The sequence below is a fragment of the Numenius arquata genome, chromosome 1 (genome assembly GCF_964106895.1).
Source record: "Numenius arquata chromosome 1, bNumArq3.hap1.1, whole genome shotgun sequence".
Taxonomy (NCBI): domain Eukaryota; kingdom Metazoa; phylum Chordata; class Aves; order Charadriiformes; family Scolopacidae; genus Numenius; species Numenius arquata.
This window is the reverse complement of record NC_133576.1, coordinates 32,290,068-32,306,588: the sequence shown is the minus strand read 5'-3', so window position 1 is coordinate 32,306,588 and position 16,521 is coordinate 32,290,068. Positions and strand designations below refer to the sequence as shown.

General features: G+C 40.1%; 1 protein-coding gene across 2 annotated transcripts in view; it reads left to right on the top strand.

Annotated features, from left to right (window-relative positions):
- Positions 1–15,812, top strand: part of NRIP1 (nuclear receptor interacting protein 1) — a 79,606-nt gene extending 63,794 nt beyond the window's left edge. For both annotated transcript variants that reach the window (XM_074147972.1, XM_074147964.1), the window contains one exon: positions 9,604–15,812. In XM_074147972.1, the coding sequence (XP_074004073.1) occupies positions 9,974–13,459 (3,486 nt within the window). In that variant the 5' untranslated portion in view covers positions 9,604–9,973 and the 3' untranslated portion in view covers positions 13,460–15,812. The remainder of the gene's footprint in view (positions 1–9,603) is intronic.
- Positions 15,813–16,521: the final 709 nt, after the last annotated feature.

Here is a 16,521-nt window from a genome sequence, read left to right as displayed (position 1 = left end):
TCCTTCCACTCACTTAAAAAAAAAAAAAAAAAAAAAAAACACAAACAAAAAAAACCCACACAAAACAACCAAATCATCTAGGTCTTTAGCATGCATTTATGGGGCTTTACATATAATTGAATACTGTGCAACTGTGAATCTATACTTCACCTTGCTATGAAATTGCTGTGTGTTTGTGTTCAGTTAGCTCAAACCTACTCTGTTGAGAAGTCTAGAAGGTGGCTTTCGTTTGTAAGTAACTGTGAGATGCTTGATCCCAAGTGGAACACAGGTACTACTGTCAATAAAAGCTGGGCGTTACTTCTTAGTACTTTGTTGCAGTTTGGTCTCTGTGAAACCAATTCTTGGTTAAAATAACATAAAGTGACTTTACCATATGACAAATCATTTAACATGTACAGTTACCCCAACAAATCCAAGAAATACACAATTTTATTGTAGTACTGTGAATAAATGGCTGTATCTTTAGATCCCTCAAACAGGCAGAAGGTCAGAGTTGTGTGGAAATGCATTATCTGCATGCATTGATCGTAACTCAAAAGCATCATTGTCCAGAACAGGCCATTGATTTCTTCACTGTATATTAATCAAGTTTCATTCTTGGGGAGCTGATGTAGAGTTAAATGCATAATCAGTGATCTGTTTTTGTAGGTGTTGGAGGGAATGGGAATCTGGTTGTTAGTTTCCTTTTAATAGCTTATTTATAGGCAAGTGAATTACAAAGGCTGGAAAGATGCATCCTCTGTCCATTCTGTTATACCTACCAGTATATTTTCCCACCCTCTATCCTGAAAATAGATTTAGGTATATGTTTTTGTGTCTGTTTGTCTTGGTCTCTGAATAAGAAGGCTCAAGTAACCAAAAACCTTTCTGTTCACTGTACTTTGACCAACGTGCTACCCAAGTTAGTTGAGATTTAGTGATACGTGCTTCTTCTGGATTCCTGTCCTTATTGCAGGTGGGGTGTAACTTTTCTGCCTTATCATTTACTTTCTGCTCTTCTTGTCTTCGATCACAGAAGATCACTGAGCAGCAATTCATGGGGCAGTTTGAGACGTCAAATACAAATGCCACCTGTGAAGGAATCAAGTAGGTTGAACATCTGTTCCTCTTATTACTTGTTCCTCTTATGTACTACAACTAGGAAAGATTTGGCAGAGAGTGTGTTTCTAAGTTCATGCCCGAGTGTTAGCAGAACCTGATCTAGAAATGAACTCGGAGATGCCCTTTACAGTGCCGTTACAGTAAAATAGAAATGTTCCTCCAGTAGTATTTGTAAGAACAAATATATGTGTGTGGGTCTGTGCTAAGGAATTGACTGAATACTCAGTTACAGGGGTAAATCAAAAGTGATATGAACAGGGTGGGGTTTTCCACATCTAAGAGTTATTATTTCTGTGATGTGCAATACTTTTACTTGTTAGAAAAAGAAATACTAATTTAAGGTAGGCTGACATTAGCTATTGTTTGAAGAGTGCCAAAAGCATGGAAAATGGCCACACGTGTTAGTCACTTCTGCATTCAGTGGAACGTCTTAGCAGGAGGTTCTGATGTGCAGGCCAGATTTGGATTAAGCTGTGCACAGCGCTTGAGTGTACTTGTGTAAACCTAGTAGTGCTGCTTAGAATCATAGAATCGTTGAGGTTGGAAATGACCCTTGGGATCATCTAGTCCAACCATCAACCCTACTCTACAAAGTTCTCCCCTACACCGTAGCCCCCAGCACCGCACCTAAACAACTCTTAAACACATTCAGGGATGGTGACTCAACCACCTCCCTAGGCAGGCCGTTCCAGTGCCTGACCACTCTTTCTGTGAAGAATTGTTTTCTAATGTCTAATCTAAACCTACCCTGTTGCAGCTTGAAGCCATCCCCTCTTGTTCTGTTGCTAATTACCTGTGAGAAGAGACCTGCACCAACCTCTCTACAATGTCCTTTCAAGTAGTTGTAGAGAGTGATGAGGTCTCCCCTCAGCCTCCTCTTCCTCAAACTAAACAGCCCCAGCTCCCTCAATCGCTCTTCGCTTACTTCAGCTGTTCTGGGGGTTTGCTTGTTTTTTGGGTGTTGTTGGGTGAGGGGTGTTTGGGGTTTTTTTGTTTTGTGTTTGTTTTTTTTTTTTTTTTTGTTGTTGAGTGGGGTTTTCTTGGTTTGGGTTTTTTGGTTTTGTCTTTTTTTTTTGTTGTTTTTTTTTTTTTTTTTCCCCCCCTCCCCTCCTTCCTGCTGGGTTTGTGGAGTGAGCTTCGAAGACAGGAGTTGTGTGTAAGTGAAGCAGAGCCGCCCGCCTGTGGCCTTGTGTGCGAGCTGTGCGCTGGCTCTCGGGGAGAGGCAGCTGGCCTGGCTTGAGTGCCGGCGTGGGACGAGCGGTGGCAGAGGCAGGCCAGCGTTGTGTCGAAATACCCTGCTTTCTCGGGGCAGGCCAGCCTCTCCTCCCTTGCCGCCGGGCTGGGCTTACAGTGGCACCTGAGCTGTCATGGCTCTCCCCGGTGCGCCGGCAGCCTGCGGCACGGACGTGGCTTTTTCTCCCAGCGCCGCTACTGTCGGGTGTCTGCCCTTTGTGCTCGTGCTGTCCCCTCTCAGGGAAGAGGCGCGTGTGTCAGAGCTAGATGGGCGTCTTCTTCGCAAGGTGCTTCCCCAGAGTTGGGTGAAAAAGCCGCCAGATGCGGCCAGCACTGCTCAGGCTTTCCCTCTTCCCTGTGAAAACGCCTGGCTGGAGGGTTTGAGGCCTCCTGACTCCCGCGGCTCTCCTTGCATGGGCCTGCCTTGCTGCCCCTCTCCCCCGCCCTGAAAGGCCCTCTGCATAAACACGAAAACCTCTTGACATTTCCACACCTCATTTAAGTAGACAGTGGAAATACTATATTCCCCCCGTGATGTATTACGTATCGTCCCAAAGCTCCTAGCTGCTGTGAGCTGGTGTTGCCATGGGCTGGGTGAGTCAGAGATTCCCGGACGGTGGAGAATCCCATGTGAAATCTGAGGAACAGGGGGTCTCGGAGACGAGGTGTCCAAAACCCCCTTTCCACACCCCTGGGGGGAATATATAGGAACAACCTTCCCTTCATTATGTGCCTCTGGGGCCACAATTAACAATGACAGTAATTAGCATTTATATCATCTTAGCAGTCTCTTAAAAGCCAAAGTAAACCTAAGTAGTCTCTACCACCAGAACAGTTGGGTTTTTTTCTTCCGCGCTGGGTTGTTAGTTTGCTAACATTTCAGTCCAGTGCTCTGTCAAATCTTATTCTCACAAGAAAAGCTGTTTCTTGTGCCTACTGCGCCGTTGGTTCTGCATTCCTGTCAATTTTGTGTGACTTAGGACTTCTCAGTTACTCAGTGCTGGCATGCTTTCGCAAAATGGTAGATTCTGCATCTCTTTGAGCTGTTGCAGAATCGGTTTTCTGACAAATCTAAAAAAAAAAAAAATAAATGCCTCCAGGGATTTTTTTTTTTTAAAAGACATGTAGATGTAGTGCTGAGGGGCATGGTTTAGTGGTAACTTGACAGTGCTAGATTGAGAGTTGGACTTGATGATCTTAAACGTCTCTTCCAACCAAAATGTTTCTATGGTTCTAAATCCTACCATTTAAGCTGCTAAAATCATCAGAAGGTTTTGATTGGGCTGGTTTGAGCCTATTCCCGTCCACTCACCCCCTTTCCTTCCCCCAGTACTGGAAAAAAAAAAAACAACACCCCTTTCTGTTTTCTGAAACTTAAGTCAGTAAGATCAGGTCTGTGTTTGGCAGTATGCAACTTAATGAAACAATGGAAACAAAGCTTTTTGATTTTGTGTACTTGTGCAGGACTTCGTCTTGAAGCTGTGGCTGTTGCTAACCCTGCCGCTATCAAATATCCTCCCAAAAAGGGGGTGTTTTATCGAGTGAGGAGGGATGCTGCCATGTGCTGCGGGACTGTGCCAGCTGGGAGGGAACACCCCTGCCTGGGATGGGGGACGCCGGCTGCGGGGCAGGGTCCGGGCCTCGGGAGCCCCTCCAGAAATCCTGCTACTGCAACATGATTCCCTGTGTGCCCTCTCCTGACCGAGCTGTTCAAAAGTGATAGGTTATCCTTTCCATGTTTAAAATGTCTTTTGGAGTCAGTTAGTAGGCCTACCAAAGGAGTGCATAACATGCCAAGCTCCTGGGAAGAAGCCTATTTTTGCTTTCTCAAAGTAATATCCAACGATTGTAGGAGGGGAGCCCAATTTATTTTTTTTAATGAATTTATTGTAAAAAGGCTTGTTGATTCCCAAGTTCTTTTCAGTGCAGCCATGGAAGAGTTCGCCCATTTATTGCTGAACTCTGCCCCACCATCTGATCACTTCTGCCTTTTTTTGTCTTTTTCTAAATTACATTTGCAAAGGGAACCTTCAAAATGTCTTGACAGCCTGAATCAAAACTGTGAAGAGGTCTCAGCTGCTCCATTCATCTCAATGGATTTCTGACATAAAACAGGGATTTAGCAAAGCACTTCAATACTCGATTCTCTTAAAGCACATGCTTAAGTGCCGTTGAAGTACCTGCACGTTTGTGCAGCTCTGTGGATTTGGTGTTGTGGGTGGTTGAATCAGGCCTGTTTCACTGCTTGTAACCTTAGCAAAGAGAGTCAACTGAAGTGCTTATACCACTGCTCTGAGTACATCCTTCCTGCCTGCTAAAATCAAAGTAGTACAAATTGAGTTTAACAACAAAATAATTCTGGGACAGCTAGTCTTATTTTCCAGAGTCATTTTAGGTCACTGCAAGATTCTGCTGCAGTTTCCAGTGCATCTAGGAATTTTTTTGGAGACCTTAATTTCATCGTGCTCTGCAGCATTTCACCGCAGACAGCTGTAAGGATGGGGAATCATTTAAAATCCTATGTTTTAGGTGCTTTAGCAGTACTATTCCTGGAGCTGTTGAGCAATGCACAGCCTTTAATATATTTATAGTCAATTATCTTTCTGAAGTTTGCATCTACTATTACTCCGTCTGGGAAAACAGGGTACAGAAAAGTAAAACCAGAAATCAGACAGCCTGTCTGCAGCACAGCGAGTAATTGGACCCCTGGATCCCAAGCTGCCACTGTAATCACCGTACTGCATTCCTCAAATCTGTAATAATTAAAATGACTGTCTGAGCCATTGGTTGATGTGGTGGGCTGTAGGCTTTACATTTGGGAATATGAGAACAGGAAGGCAGTGAGCAAGTGAGAGACATTTTTTTTTCTGGCTCTTCCAGTAGTTTCTAACCATTAGAAGACTGAATTTATTAAATAACCAAAGATTTTAATTTCACAGACCAGTTTGATTTCAGCTCTACAAATTCATGCTTTGACTCGACTCAAAAATGGAACATAGATTACTACAGGAATTTAATAGTCATTAAAGAACTCTGAAATACAGTTAATAAAAATGTTTTATCTGTGTATACATATACACATCTCAACCTCTATTAATCATTCTAGCAATGTGCATGAGTTTGGATAATCTCTCTTTTACTAAGTGTTCATGTGGGCAATCTGCTAGCCATTGCCGCTCTCCTAAACAAATACCTTAATAGTTTCTATCAGATTTTTTCATAAGATCTTGAATTAAGACTGCAGAAGAAGACACCTTGATAATATGAAGTTTTATGAGTTATCTCCATTAGATTGTGTAGTCTACTCAAATAATACTAGTCTAGTGTTGTTAAGTTACCGTGGTTCTCTGTTCTGTTTAGCAAAAGGATTTAACTAGAAATACTAGTCTGGGATATTGGAAAAATGTCTATGGATATAATTTTGCTAGTTTACATTGTGAACTGTTCTTAATTTCTTAAACGGTAACAGCTGATTATCTGTTTTGTTAACTAGGAGGCTGCTGCTTGTTTAGAGTCTCCAATTAGGTTTTAGAGCTGAGGCATTTGTTAATTTGAATAGTTCTTTATAAAAAATAAATATATATTCAGGATTAAAAAGCCATTGGCTCGGATGTTGTTATGGTTTGACCTATTATAAGATGAGTTCTTAAATGTCATTATCTTTTGCAGCAGTAATACTTTATGGTAAGCAAAGGATCTTAAAGTTTATTATTATCATTCTTTTAAGATCTTTATGATGGCTAAGTATATCTGTAGTTTGCAACAAAGAAAAACTCCAACAACTGCAAAAGTAGAATTAATATTCTGGGCATACACAGTTTCTGTAGTTCAGTGTACATTTTAATAGTCTCTTATCTTCCCTGTTCTGCCAACAGTTTCTCCCTAGGCACGTTTTAAAAGGCTGTAGGACTGATTTCCCATGGTATGCTCCACTGGGGGAGCGTCTCCCCAGGTTACGTTTGTGCCGCGAATCCTGCTGCTGCTGCTTTAGTTCTGTGTAGGCAAGCATGGCTTAATGAGCTGTGGTCGGTGCCTGTTCAGGGAGGTTCTGAAAACACTCTCTGCAAAGCAAGTGTTTTATTTATTTGTTAGGATACAGAGGTCTGGGAGAAAATAGTTGAAACAACCAAAAGTAGTGCATATACAGTAGTTACATGGTCAGTAAAGCATGTCAACTTTAATTTATTGATTGATTTTGTCACAATGGTTTAAAATAATTTTTAGGTCTAGGGATTCATAGACATCAGAGGTTAATGTTAGAGGCTCATTGCAATCAGGTTACTTCGGCCTTTATCGGGAAATATGAGATGTATTGATGTAGGGCTTCTCCTTTCTCTTCCTTCTGCCTTTTTTCTTCATGTTCGTTTTTTCTTTCCTCGCCTCTGCTAATTTCCAGAGTAATATCTAATAGTGAAAAAAAGTTATTAACATTTCAGTGGGTCCAGGGAAATTCTCTGGTATGGTCTATATGTTTTAAAAGGTTGCTGAATAGTTACCTTAGCGTGCAGCTAAACATTAATTTCCAAAGCTGGTTTGGTTTCCACATGACCACATTCTGATAGTGGAAGAAAAGTGTACTTGGTTCAGAACTTGCTGGAAATGCTTAGTTATTGCATTCAAACCCTGAAATTTACGACTTGACTTTCCATCACAAATAAGGTGTAGGTTTAAAGACATTTTTTTAAAATGCAATTTCAGTTCTTGACAGATGACTTCATCACACTTGTGTATTGCATATTAGGTCATGTAAGGCTTTATAACGCTGTATTACCTGTTGCAGCACTAGATCAGAAAAGGCTTTTTAGAAGGATTGCTGGTGTCCCATTCCTTATGTGTTAAGTGCTTTTCATATTTCATTCTCTTTAATGAAGGCTCCTTTTCATCAACCCGATTTCAGTGAAATTATCAATATTTTCTTAGCACTGGGTAATTTAAAAAAAAAAAAGTGGCAAAACACTTCTTAGAGTAGCTATTGATGTAAACTGTACTGGCTACAAGTATCGTCATCTGCAACAGGCTTTTTGAGTACCCGAAGGATTTGCGTAAATGCATTGTCATCTTTTAATTACCCGGAGCTGTAATGAGTCAAGTTTTACTGAATATTGGCTTAATAGTGCATTTGTTTGAGACTTTATCTTAAAGGTGACCTGCAAGGTTTGCTTTTATCAGACAGTAAGAAATCTTGAAAAAATTTCAATTCTCTTAAACACAAAACACAAGGTATAAAATGCTACTCACTCCTTTTTAAGAACAGCATGCTGTCAGCTTAATTCCCTTTTGAAATATGAAAATGTGCATGCAGATAAACGGTTTATTTTTGGAAGCTGGAAAACTGTATTTTCCGGATAAAGTGCATTCCCAAATATTTGAGGAAAAACGTCTAGCTGTATTGATGTTGCAGTTGCTGGATACTTGTTATATTCATTGGAAACCTTGGGTTTGTTGTTTTGGTTTTTTTTTTCCCCAAAGATTTGTTATTTCTGATTTTAGTCTGTTTTGGGTTGAAACTGCAAACGCCCACCCAGAGGTACACACATTTTGAAGGAACAGTAAGATGATCAGTAATTTTTAATTAGATAAATCCACATTTACGTTGTCGTTACGTATTTGAGTGAACACTGTGCCTTCTGCAGGTAGTTATGTAAACGCTGGTTAATGTAGACATGTACTTGAGACAAGTACTGAGACCCCAGCAATAGATACAGACTTTTCATTTCATATTTAGATACGTGGATGTACACATTTACACTACAATGCATTGCTGGTATTATTTTGGGTTTTTTGTGATAGCTCAGTTTTTAGAGTTTCTCTGAATAACTTAAAACCTAGTAAGGGAGTATTTGCGCAGGGGGATGTATGGGCTGTTAACGTTATGGCTATGTAGTTGTTCTTCTGATTTTTTTACTTTATTTCAGATCTGATGTTTTTCTGACTTCTCATTGCCTGTAGCTTTTGAATTAAAAAATAGCCTCTGGGAAATCAATCATAAAATACTCATTCACTTTAAGGAGGCAAGGTTTTCATCTGTGTACATCCTTTTAAAACTTGTAAATACAAGTTTTCAATGGGTTTTTAGTCTGTGAAAGGAAATTGCAGAGTTAGACATGTGGAAAGACACTTGGCTTTGCTCGTGTTGAATATTTATGCCCATTTAGGATTGAATGAGTGAAGGAATAGGCATGTGTGGTGTAATGATCTCAATATTGAACTGTGTGGACTGTCTGAACTGTTCATGTTATCGTTGACCGGTAATATAACTAAAATTGAAGAGATGCATCAAGCATAAGCGTCATTGTTGTGCTTTTTCAAACAGCTTTTTATAGCACGCTGCCTCATCCAAGGAGGTATTGAGTAGAGATCTTCTACATTCTTTGAAAATAACAAGATTTCAAGGAAGACCTGGATGGTTTTTTTTTTTTTACCATTGTGTGTGTAATACATGGCAAGAATGTAAAGGTAAAAATCCTCCAGCGGAGGATTTTTATGTCAGGGTTTATATTGTATCAGGAACATAAACAACCATTTCACCACTCCTATCATGTGACTATTCTAATGACTTGTGTTAGTTGGAAGTTGTAAGAACAACAGATTTCCTCCCTGTTGTGCTATCATACTAGATCTTGCTTTACTAGATAGTACTGGGCAGCAGTGGCAACTTGGGTTCTACTTTTAGTGATGTCATCTACCTGCCAAACAAAAATGTACTCGTATATGATGCTACCTCTTCTGTTATTAGAAAACAGATTCAACATGAACCTGAACAGTGACTTTAGGCGTGTCTTTTCCCATCAATTCTCTTTTAGAGCGATAGTCTGCATGTCCTGTGTATTTACATAATAAGAAGAAAGGTTGATGCAACTGTGAAATAATATCAAATGTAATTTTTTAAAACTAGAGTGCCTTAAGATTTTCCTTTCATGGCTGCTATTCCTTATTTTCAGCTGTAGGATAAAGAAATTCCATGAACACTTGTAGTAGCTATACTTAGGGTAGTTAAGCTTAATTTTTGTATAAAATATTCTCTCAGAACTGTTTTCATAAGTTCTGTAAATTAGTTACGAGGTACTTTGTCCATTACTTGACTTCTAATTTCTTCTGGAATGTGGTTATTGCTTATGTATCCTGAGTGTCTGTCTAAGACAATGTGTGGGTCTTTTTTTTTTAAAAAAAAAAAAAAAAAAGTAGTTTTATGCAATTAGATCTTATCCTAAATCTTTTCTTTCTTGACCACTTGTTTTTTGTTTTGTTTTTGTTTTTTTCACTTAGGAATTTTATGTACTTGGTGGAGATGGAAAAAGATGAAAAACAAGCTGACTTCCTGGAGAAAGAAGGCGGCAAATATTTAATGGAACTTTGTTACTGTGGAACCATGTTTTGAGTGCTCCTCCTAGACATCTTTCAGAAATACTCTAAGATATCAGCAGATTGATATGATTGGAAACCTGGGTCATCAAACAGTATACACTGGAAAAAGCCTGCTTGGAATATGACATTTTTGTATTGTTTCTGAAAGTCTGTGAGAAAACACTATAGACACCTACCCATTATTTCTTAACTCTGCATCTCGATTTAGCTACGGCAAAACTAGTCTTTAAAGTAAATAGAACCAGAGCCCTTTTGGAAACTTTTATTGAACATGACTCATGGAGAAGAGCTTGGCTCTGAGATGCACCAGGATTCTGTTGTTCTAACTTACCTAGAGGGATTACTAATGCATCAAGCAGCAGGAGGCTCAGGTACTGCAGTTGACAAAAAGTCTACTGGGCATAGTGGAGAGGATCAAAACTTTAAGATTTCTGGAAATATATTTCCCAGCTGTCAAAGTAATGGTCCAGTTCTTAACACAAATACGTATCAGGGATCTGGCATGCTGCACCTCAAAAAAGCAAGACTGTTGCAGTCTTCTGAAGACTGGAATGCAGCAAAGAGAAGGCGGTTGTCTGATTCCATTGTGGATTTAGATGGAAAAAAGGAAGCTTTGTTAGCTGGCATGGTTGAAAATGTGCCTAAAGGCAAACAGGATAGCACATTACTTGCCTCTTTGCTTCAGTCATTCAGCTCTAGGCTGCAGAGTGTTGCTCTGTCACAGCAGATTAGGCAGAGCCTTAAGGAGCAAGGGTATTCCCTTAGCCATGATTCTTTACAAGTGGAGAAAGATTTAAGGTGCTATGGTGTCGCATCCAGTCACCTGAAGACTCTACTGAAGAAGAGCAAAGCAAAAGATCAGAAGCTGGACAACAGCCTGCCTGATATAACAAAGAACCTGCCTAAGGAGAGGTTTATAGAATCTCCTCATGCGGTGCAGAGCGGACCTAAAGTGATAAATGAGCCACTGTCGTGTGCTGCAAGATTGCAAGCTGTTGCAAGCATGGTAGAGAAACGATCTAGTCCTGCTGCCTCGCCAAAGCCCAGCGTAGCATGCAGCCAGCTAGCTTTACTCCTTTCAAGTGAAGCTCACTTGCAGCAGTACTCCAGGGAACATGCTTTAAAAGCACAAAATGCAAATCAAATAGCAAGTGAGAGACTTGCAGCTATGGCCAGATTACAAGAAAGTGCTCAGAAAGATATTGGCCAATTTGGTTTAGCAAAAGGAATGACAAGCCATCTCAATGGTCAAACAGGATCATCAACCAAAACCGTATCTAGCAAAAGCAATATGGCACCGTTTCAGAGCTCGGTGGGAATCATACATTCGCCTCCCAAAAATGTGGGATACAAAAGTACTTTGGAAAGGAGCAACCTGAAAACCTGTCCCAGCAACAGTTTGCTCTTGCATCTGCTGAAAAGCCAGGATACCACCAAACATGTAAAAGGGCACGAACAGAGTGAGAGAGCCAGCATTTTTGAAGACAGCAGCACACCAACAACTATTGATGAGTATTCAGACAACAACCCTAGTTTTACAGATGACAGCAGTGATGATGAAAGCTCCCATTCTAACTGTCTTCCTATAGACTTATCCTTTAAACAGAGGACAGACAAACCAGATGCAGGTCCGCCTGCATCACTGGATAACCTGACTCAGTCCTTGCTTCATAACTGGGATCCAAAAGTTTCCTCTCCAGAGAACAAGGAAGACAAAGACACTCCGAAGGCTTCTAAGCTGAATCCCCACCAGAAAGTAACGCTGCTTCAGCTGTTACTCGGGCATAAGAGTGAAGAAAAGGTAGACAAGAGTAATGACCCTCAGGGACCACACAGTGCAGCTGATGTGGCAAAATTCACTGTACAGACTGGTAAAAGGACTCCTGTTACTGACAGTCCCAGTGCAAATCGAATGACTCCGTTAAGCACTCCACCTTTGCTGGCTTCTACAAAAGCAGACTCTCCTATAAATCTCTCGCACCAATCGTTAACCATCAAGCGTAGCTCGCCACCGTATGCCTGCAGCATCCAGCCAGACAGGCTGGTGAATCCCGCATCTAAACATTTGATAGACCTTTCTAAAAGCAAAGAAATTCAAGGAGCCAAGCTGAACAGGAACGATAGTCCCCAGAACTCTTCGGCTTTCAGTGCCAGCAAGCTGTTGCAGAACCTCGCTCAGTGCGGCATGCAGACTTCCATGTCAAGTGAAGAACAAAGAGCCGGCAAACAGCTGCTAGCAGGGAACACAGATAAACCTGTAGGCTTGATTGATAGATTGAGCAGCCCTCTGCTTACGAATAAATTGAGTACACATGAAGAAAATAGCAAAATATTCAGTTGTCAGCCTGCACCCGCTGAACAAGGACTTCCAGGTTCGGAAATAGAAAATCTCCTTGAAAGGCGCACTGTCCTTCAGCTGCTTCTCGGAACTCCCAATAAAGGTAAAAGTGAAAAGAAAGAGAGGATGCTTTTAAGAGATGAAAGTTCTCCAGAACAGACAGATAAGGCTTTGAATGAGCAAATATTGACGGTGAAAATAAAAACTGAACCATCTGAAGAATCAAATGTTCCTTATAATTCAAATACACAACAAGTGAGAGAGTGCAAGGGTAACAAATTTCAAGGATTTGTCCATTCACTGCAGAGAAACACAGCTGCTTCTCCAGCATCTGAGGAGTTGAAATCTGAGCCTCTTTCGCCTCAAGATTTCTCTTTTTCCAAAAACGGCCTGCTAAGTAGGTTGCTGAGACAGAGTCAAGACAGTTACCCTGCAGACGAGCTGGACAGGAGTCACCGAAACAATGACCTGACACACCTTGAATCAAAGAGTCTTTGCACAGTACCGAAGAAGAGGAAGCTTCATGCCGAGCCTTTGGAAAATCCATTAAAAAAGATGAAAAGTAATGTGTCTGATGCTGCAAACAATCACGCTTCCCCTACCGAGGCACTGTACGGGCCTTTGCTGAACCAGCAAGAACTGAAATTCGGCAGAAGTGATGCTGAATTTAAATATGCTGTAAGTCACGGTTCAAATAACGACAGTGAAAATAGGAGTTGGTCTAGAGATAGTAAAGGCTTTAATGTGTTGAAACAGCTGCTTCTCTCAGAAAACTGTGAGAGAGATCTGTCACAACATAGGAATAACCTACTAACAGAGGGCAAGAAAAAAGGAAACAAAACCAGTGCAACAATTAATAAACCTGAATTCAGCATTTCTTCAGTAGGTGCATTAATGGGAAGCCCTGTGCAGCAGAACAACTGTGTAGACCATAGAACATTTCAGTATCCCTTAGCAGTCAAAAGTCCTGCTGGTTCCCCCTTCCCTGAACATATGGGAAGTACAGTATCTAGACTTGAGTCCGACCAGTTTAGCATGTGTCCCGTGCCCAGTGAAAAAGGGCCCATCAGATGGGTGATCACAGGTATGGACAAGAGTGATTATGAAAAAGACTCTCCGAGACTGACCAAAACCAATCCAATATTGTACTACATGTTACAGAAAGGCGGCAACTCTGTTAGTAGCCAAGAAGCACATGACAAAGAAATCTGGAATGAACCTTCATTTACTGATAGTTCAACTCATGTTACAATCAAAGAGGAGTTGACATCCGATGCAGAGCTTAAAACTCCTTTTAGTAACTTAAGAAGCCCTTACAACAGCCATATGGGGAGTAAGATCTCTCATCAACATGGTGTGAATGGAGAAGTGCATGGACTTCTGGAAAAAGTGCTAACAATCAAAAAAGAGCCAGAATAAACTACAGCCTCCTCAATGAGTTTACAATCAGTGGTTTTGAATCTTTGTTTTAAAAAAAAAAAAAAAAAAAAAAAAAGAAAAAAAATGAGTATGAACTTGACTACTGTATAAATTGAGCATGATTTTAGAAAAGCATGGTCTAATTGAAACACGTTTTCATTTGATAAACTTTTTATTTTTCTGGTGATGTTATTTAAAATACATGTAGATAAAATTTGCTTTACAATAGATTGTCACAAGGAAACTAGAAAGGTTGTAATTTGTACAAGACATTTCTGTATGCATCAGATTAAGTTATGAGTACTCTTTGATCAGAGTCTTACTTGGATCTGCAAGTTTTTGGTATAACATAAAGTGTAAGCGTACAGCCTAGGTGATGGTAATGCTGCGTTTCCTCCCTCCCTGTAAAATAATCCTTATTTTTTGGAAGCCTGAGCATAGAGACAGTGTACTTTTTTTTTTTTGAATGTTTAATATGTTTTGTGAAATTTTAAGAATAACTTTTAAGAAATGGAGCAGTCCGTCCAAGGTATTAGCTCGTCATATTGGAAAACCTGTGTCAGTGTTAATAATTGAAGTGCACTGAAATGTATTTTTTAGTGCTTCCAAAATTTTTATTGTTATTTTTAAATCTTGTTTGTGGTCCTGCCAGAATAGTGGTGTAAAATCTATTTTTCTTCCTTGCCCTGCTCTTGATAAATGCCTTCCTCAGAATCCTTAGCCATAGTTGTGAGTTACTAGTTACGATTAAGGGGTTTTTCTAGGGTTTTATACAAAAGGCTGATTTTCATAGGCCATGCAAGTACTGCATGAGTCATCTTAACAGCGCATTCCTGTCACTTCCCTGCTTAAAAGGGGAGAGCCAAAATGCCTCTTGGAGTAGTGCCATTAAGAAAGCTTAGTAGATATATTTGGGGAGGAAAATAGTAGAAAGTTTGTGAAGCGGATGAGCGAATTGTCTCTTTAGTGCTAACCTGCTTCCCCTGCAGAAGAATACCAACTGTGCTAAAGCAGCACATCAGGCTTCCACTCAAAGATGGGATAGATTTTAATGAAAAATGTGTTGGCCTCTTCCTACAGCCAGGGAAAAGAATCCATATTCTGCCAATATTTATTACTCTCTGAACAACTGATGCATGATTTAATGCACTACCCTTTCACTGCAGAAAACCTGGTTTTAGAATAATTTTTCAGGTTGCACTGAGGATAAAATTGTGGTTTTGTCATGTTCTGTAATGGATAGCGGGACACGTCCGAGAAATCCTCCTCTGCCCTTTTCCTCAATCCCCACCTGTGCTGTGATTTGTAACATCTGGCAATATCAGCCTGGGATGGGAGTAACTGAAAATTGCGGTCAAAGCTGAGACACCTTAAAAGAATTGCTGGCTGGGGAAGAGCCATGCAGCTCTGCTTTCCTGTTAACACTGTCAGTGTTAACTCCATTTGCAGCCCTTATTTCTCATGGGGAGGAGGAGGACAAAATCCAGGTCTTCTAAATTATATGCATTATTGGCAACCATAAGTTTTGCTGAACTTTTTACTCCCCTGAAAAAAAAAAAAATGTTCTCTGTAGCCTCTAATTTCACTGATAGTCCCCTATCCTATCAGCAAACAGCTAAGTAGTTGGCTTGCATGGATAATGAAAGCTACACTCTGCTTAATTTTGACAATTTTCACCATTGAGAGCCAATGACATGACAAAACTGCTGTTTCTGTCCATCTCATGGTTGCATAGCAGAGAGGAGAGATGGGGCATTTTGCTCTTTTCCTTTCAGGTTTGGTTTCGGAGATCCTTTTCCCAGATTGCTGGCTTGCCAAGACAGAGCGAGCTGTTGTTCCCCTCTCGTCCTCTGCTCCCTGCCTGGGATCAGTTTCCTGTCTTTCCAGTGCAGTCCCTGCTGAAAGGGACTTCTCCTGGCTGCCAGCTGGAAAATGCACCACTATTCTGTTTTACCCCCCTGGGGGATACCTTCTTGTAGGGAACACAAATATTTGGCAGTATCCGATATAAAACATTCCCCCTGGTTTATATGAGAAATAACAGAGCGATTTAAAGATATATTTTTATGTTATTTGGGTGAAGCGTAATATATTAATGGGCTGTACAAAGAAGATTTATATTTTAAAACCTTCACACAAATCTAATATCATTTTAAATGTCATTGTCTGAAGTATAATATAAAAATAAAATTTTGTTTGTCTTTAATATTGCATTTATAAGTGGCCCAATGACAATTCCGATGTCTCATAGAATAATCATTAACGAGATAAAGTATATTTTGGATTGACAGTGGAACTGAATTCTTTTTATATGAGTCAACCCAGCAGAAATATTAAAAAGATGGTATTTGTTCCATCCATTAAATGTCTCTTAAAGTCTTAATTGATTATTTTTCTTGAAACAACATGTATATAGCTAGGAAATATATACAATATAGAATAATAGATGGTCCCCGGAGTAAATACAGGGCTGTAATTTACTTGAAGGGCTCCACAGAAAAATGCAGCTTGAATGGATGTGAAATAATCTGGTTGGAAAAACTTCATCAGAACAAAGTTGAGATGAAAAGTAGGGAGGAGAGTCTAACCCTAACAAAAGGTAATATTGGAGTCTAGGAGTGTGCTTACCTATGTATTTATTCTATGGTAGTCTATTGTTATAATATATACTTTTGAACATTTAGTTTTTGAAGTTTTATAAAACATTTAAGTTAAAACGTTAACAGCTTGACCAGTTAATTATTTAGCTTTCTTTTTAGGTGATGTTAATGAAAGGGTATTACCATTCTCACAGACGTCAGTAAACTATAATACACAAAAACTTAAGTTTAGGACATGCTGTTCATGGAAGAATCTTACCTCTTGTAGGCGTTGCAATCTCAAGCAGCGTGTAACATGACGATGAGGCCCTTGAGAGAGGGTAGGGCATGCTACCTGAAAGCTCTTTAGTCAGCTGCTAAGAAGGCTGCAGTCTCCTATGTGAAATTCTCCAATATCACGGCTGTTACCCCTCCCTAGGGAAAAAAGGTCGTCTTTAAAATCTGCCCTGTCCACATTTACAG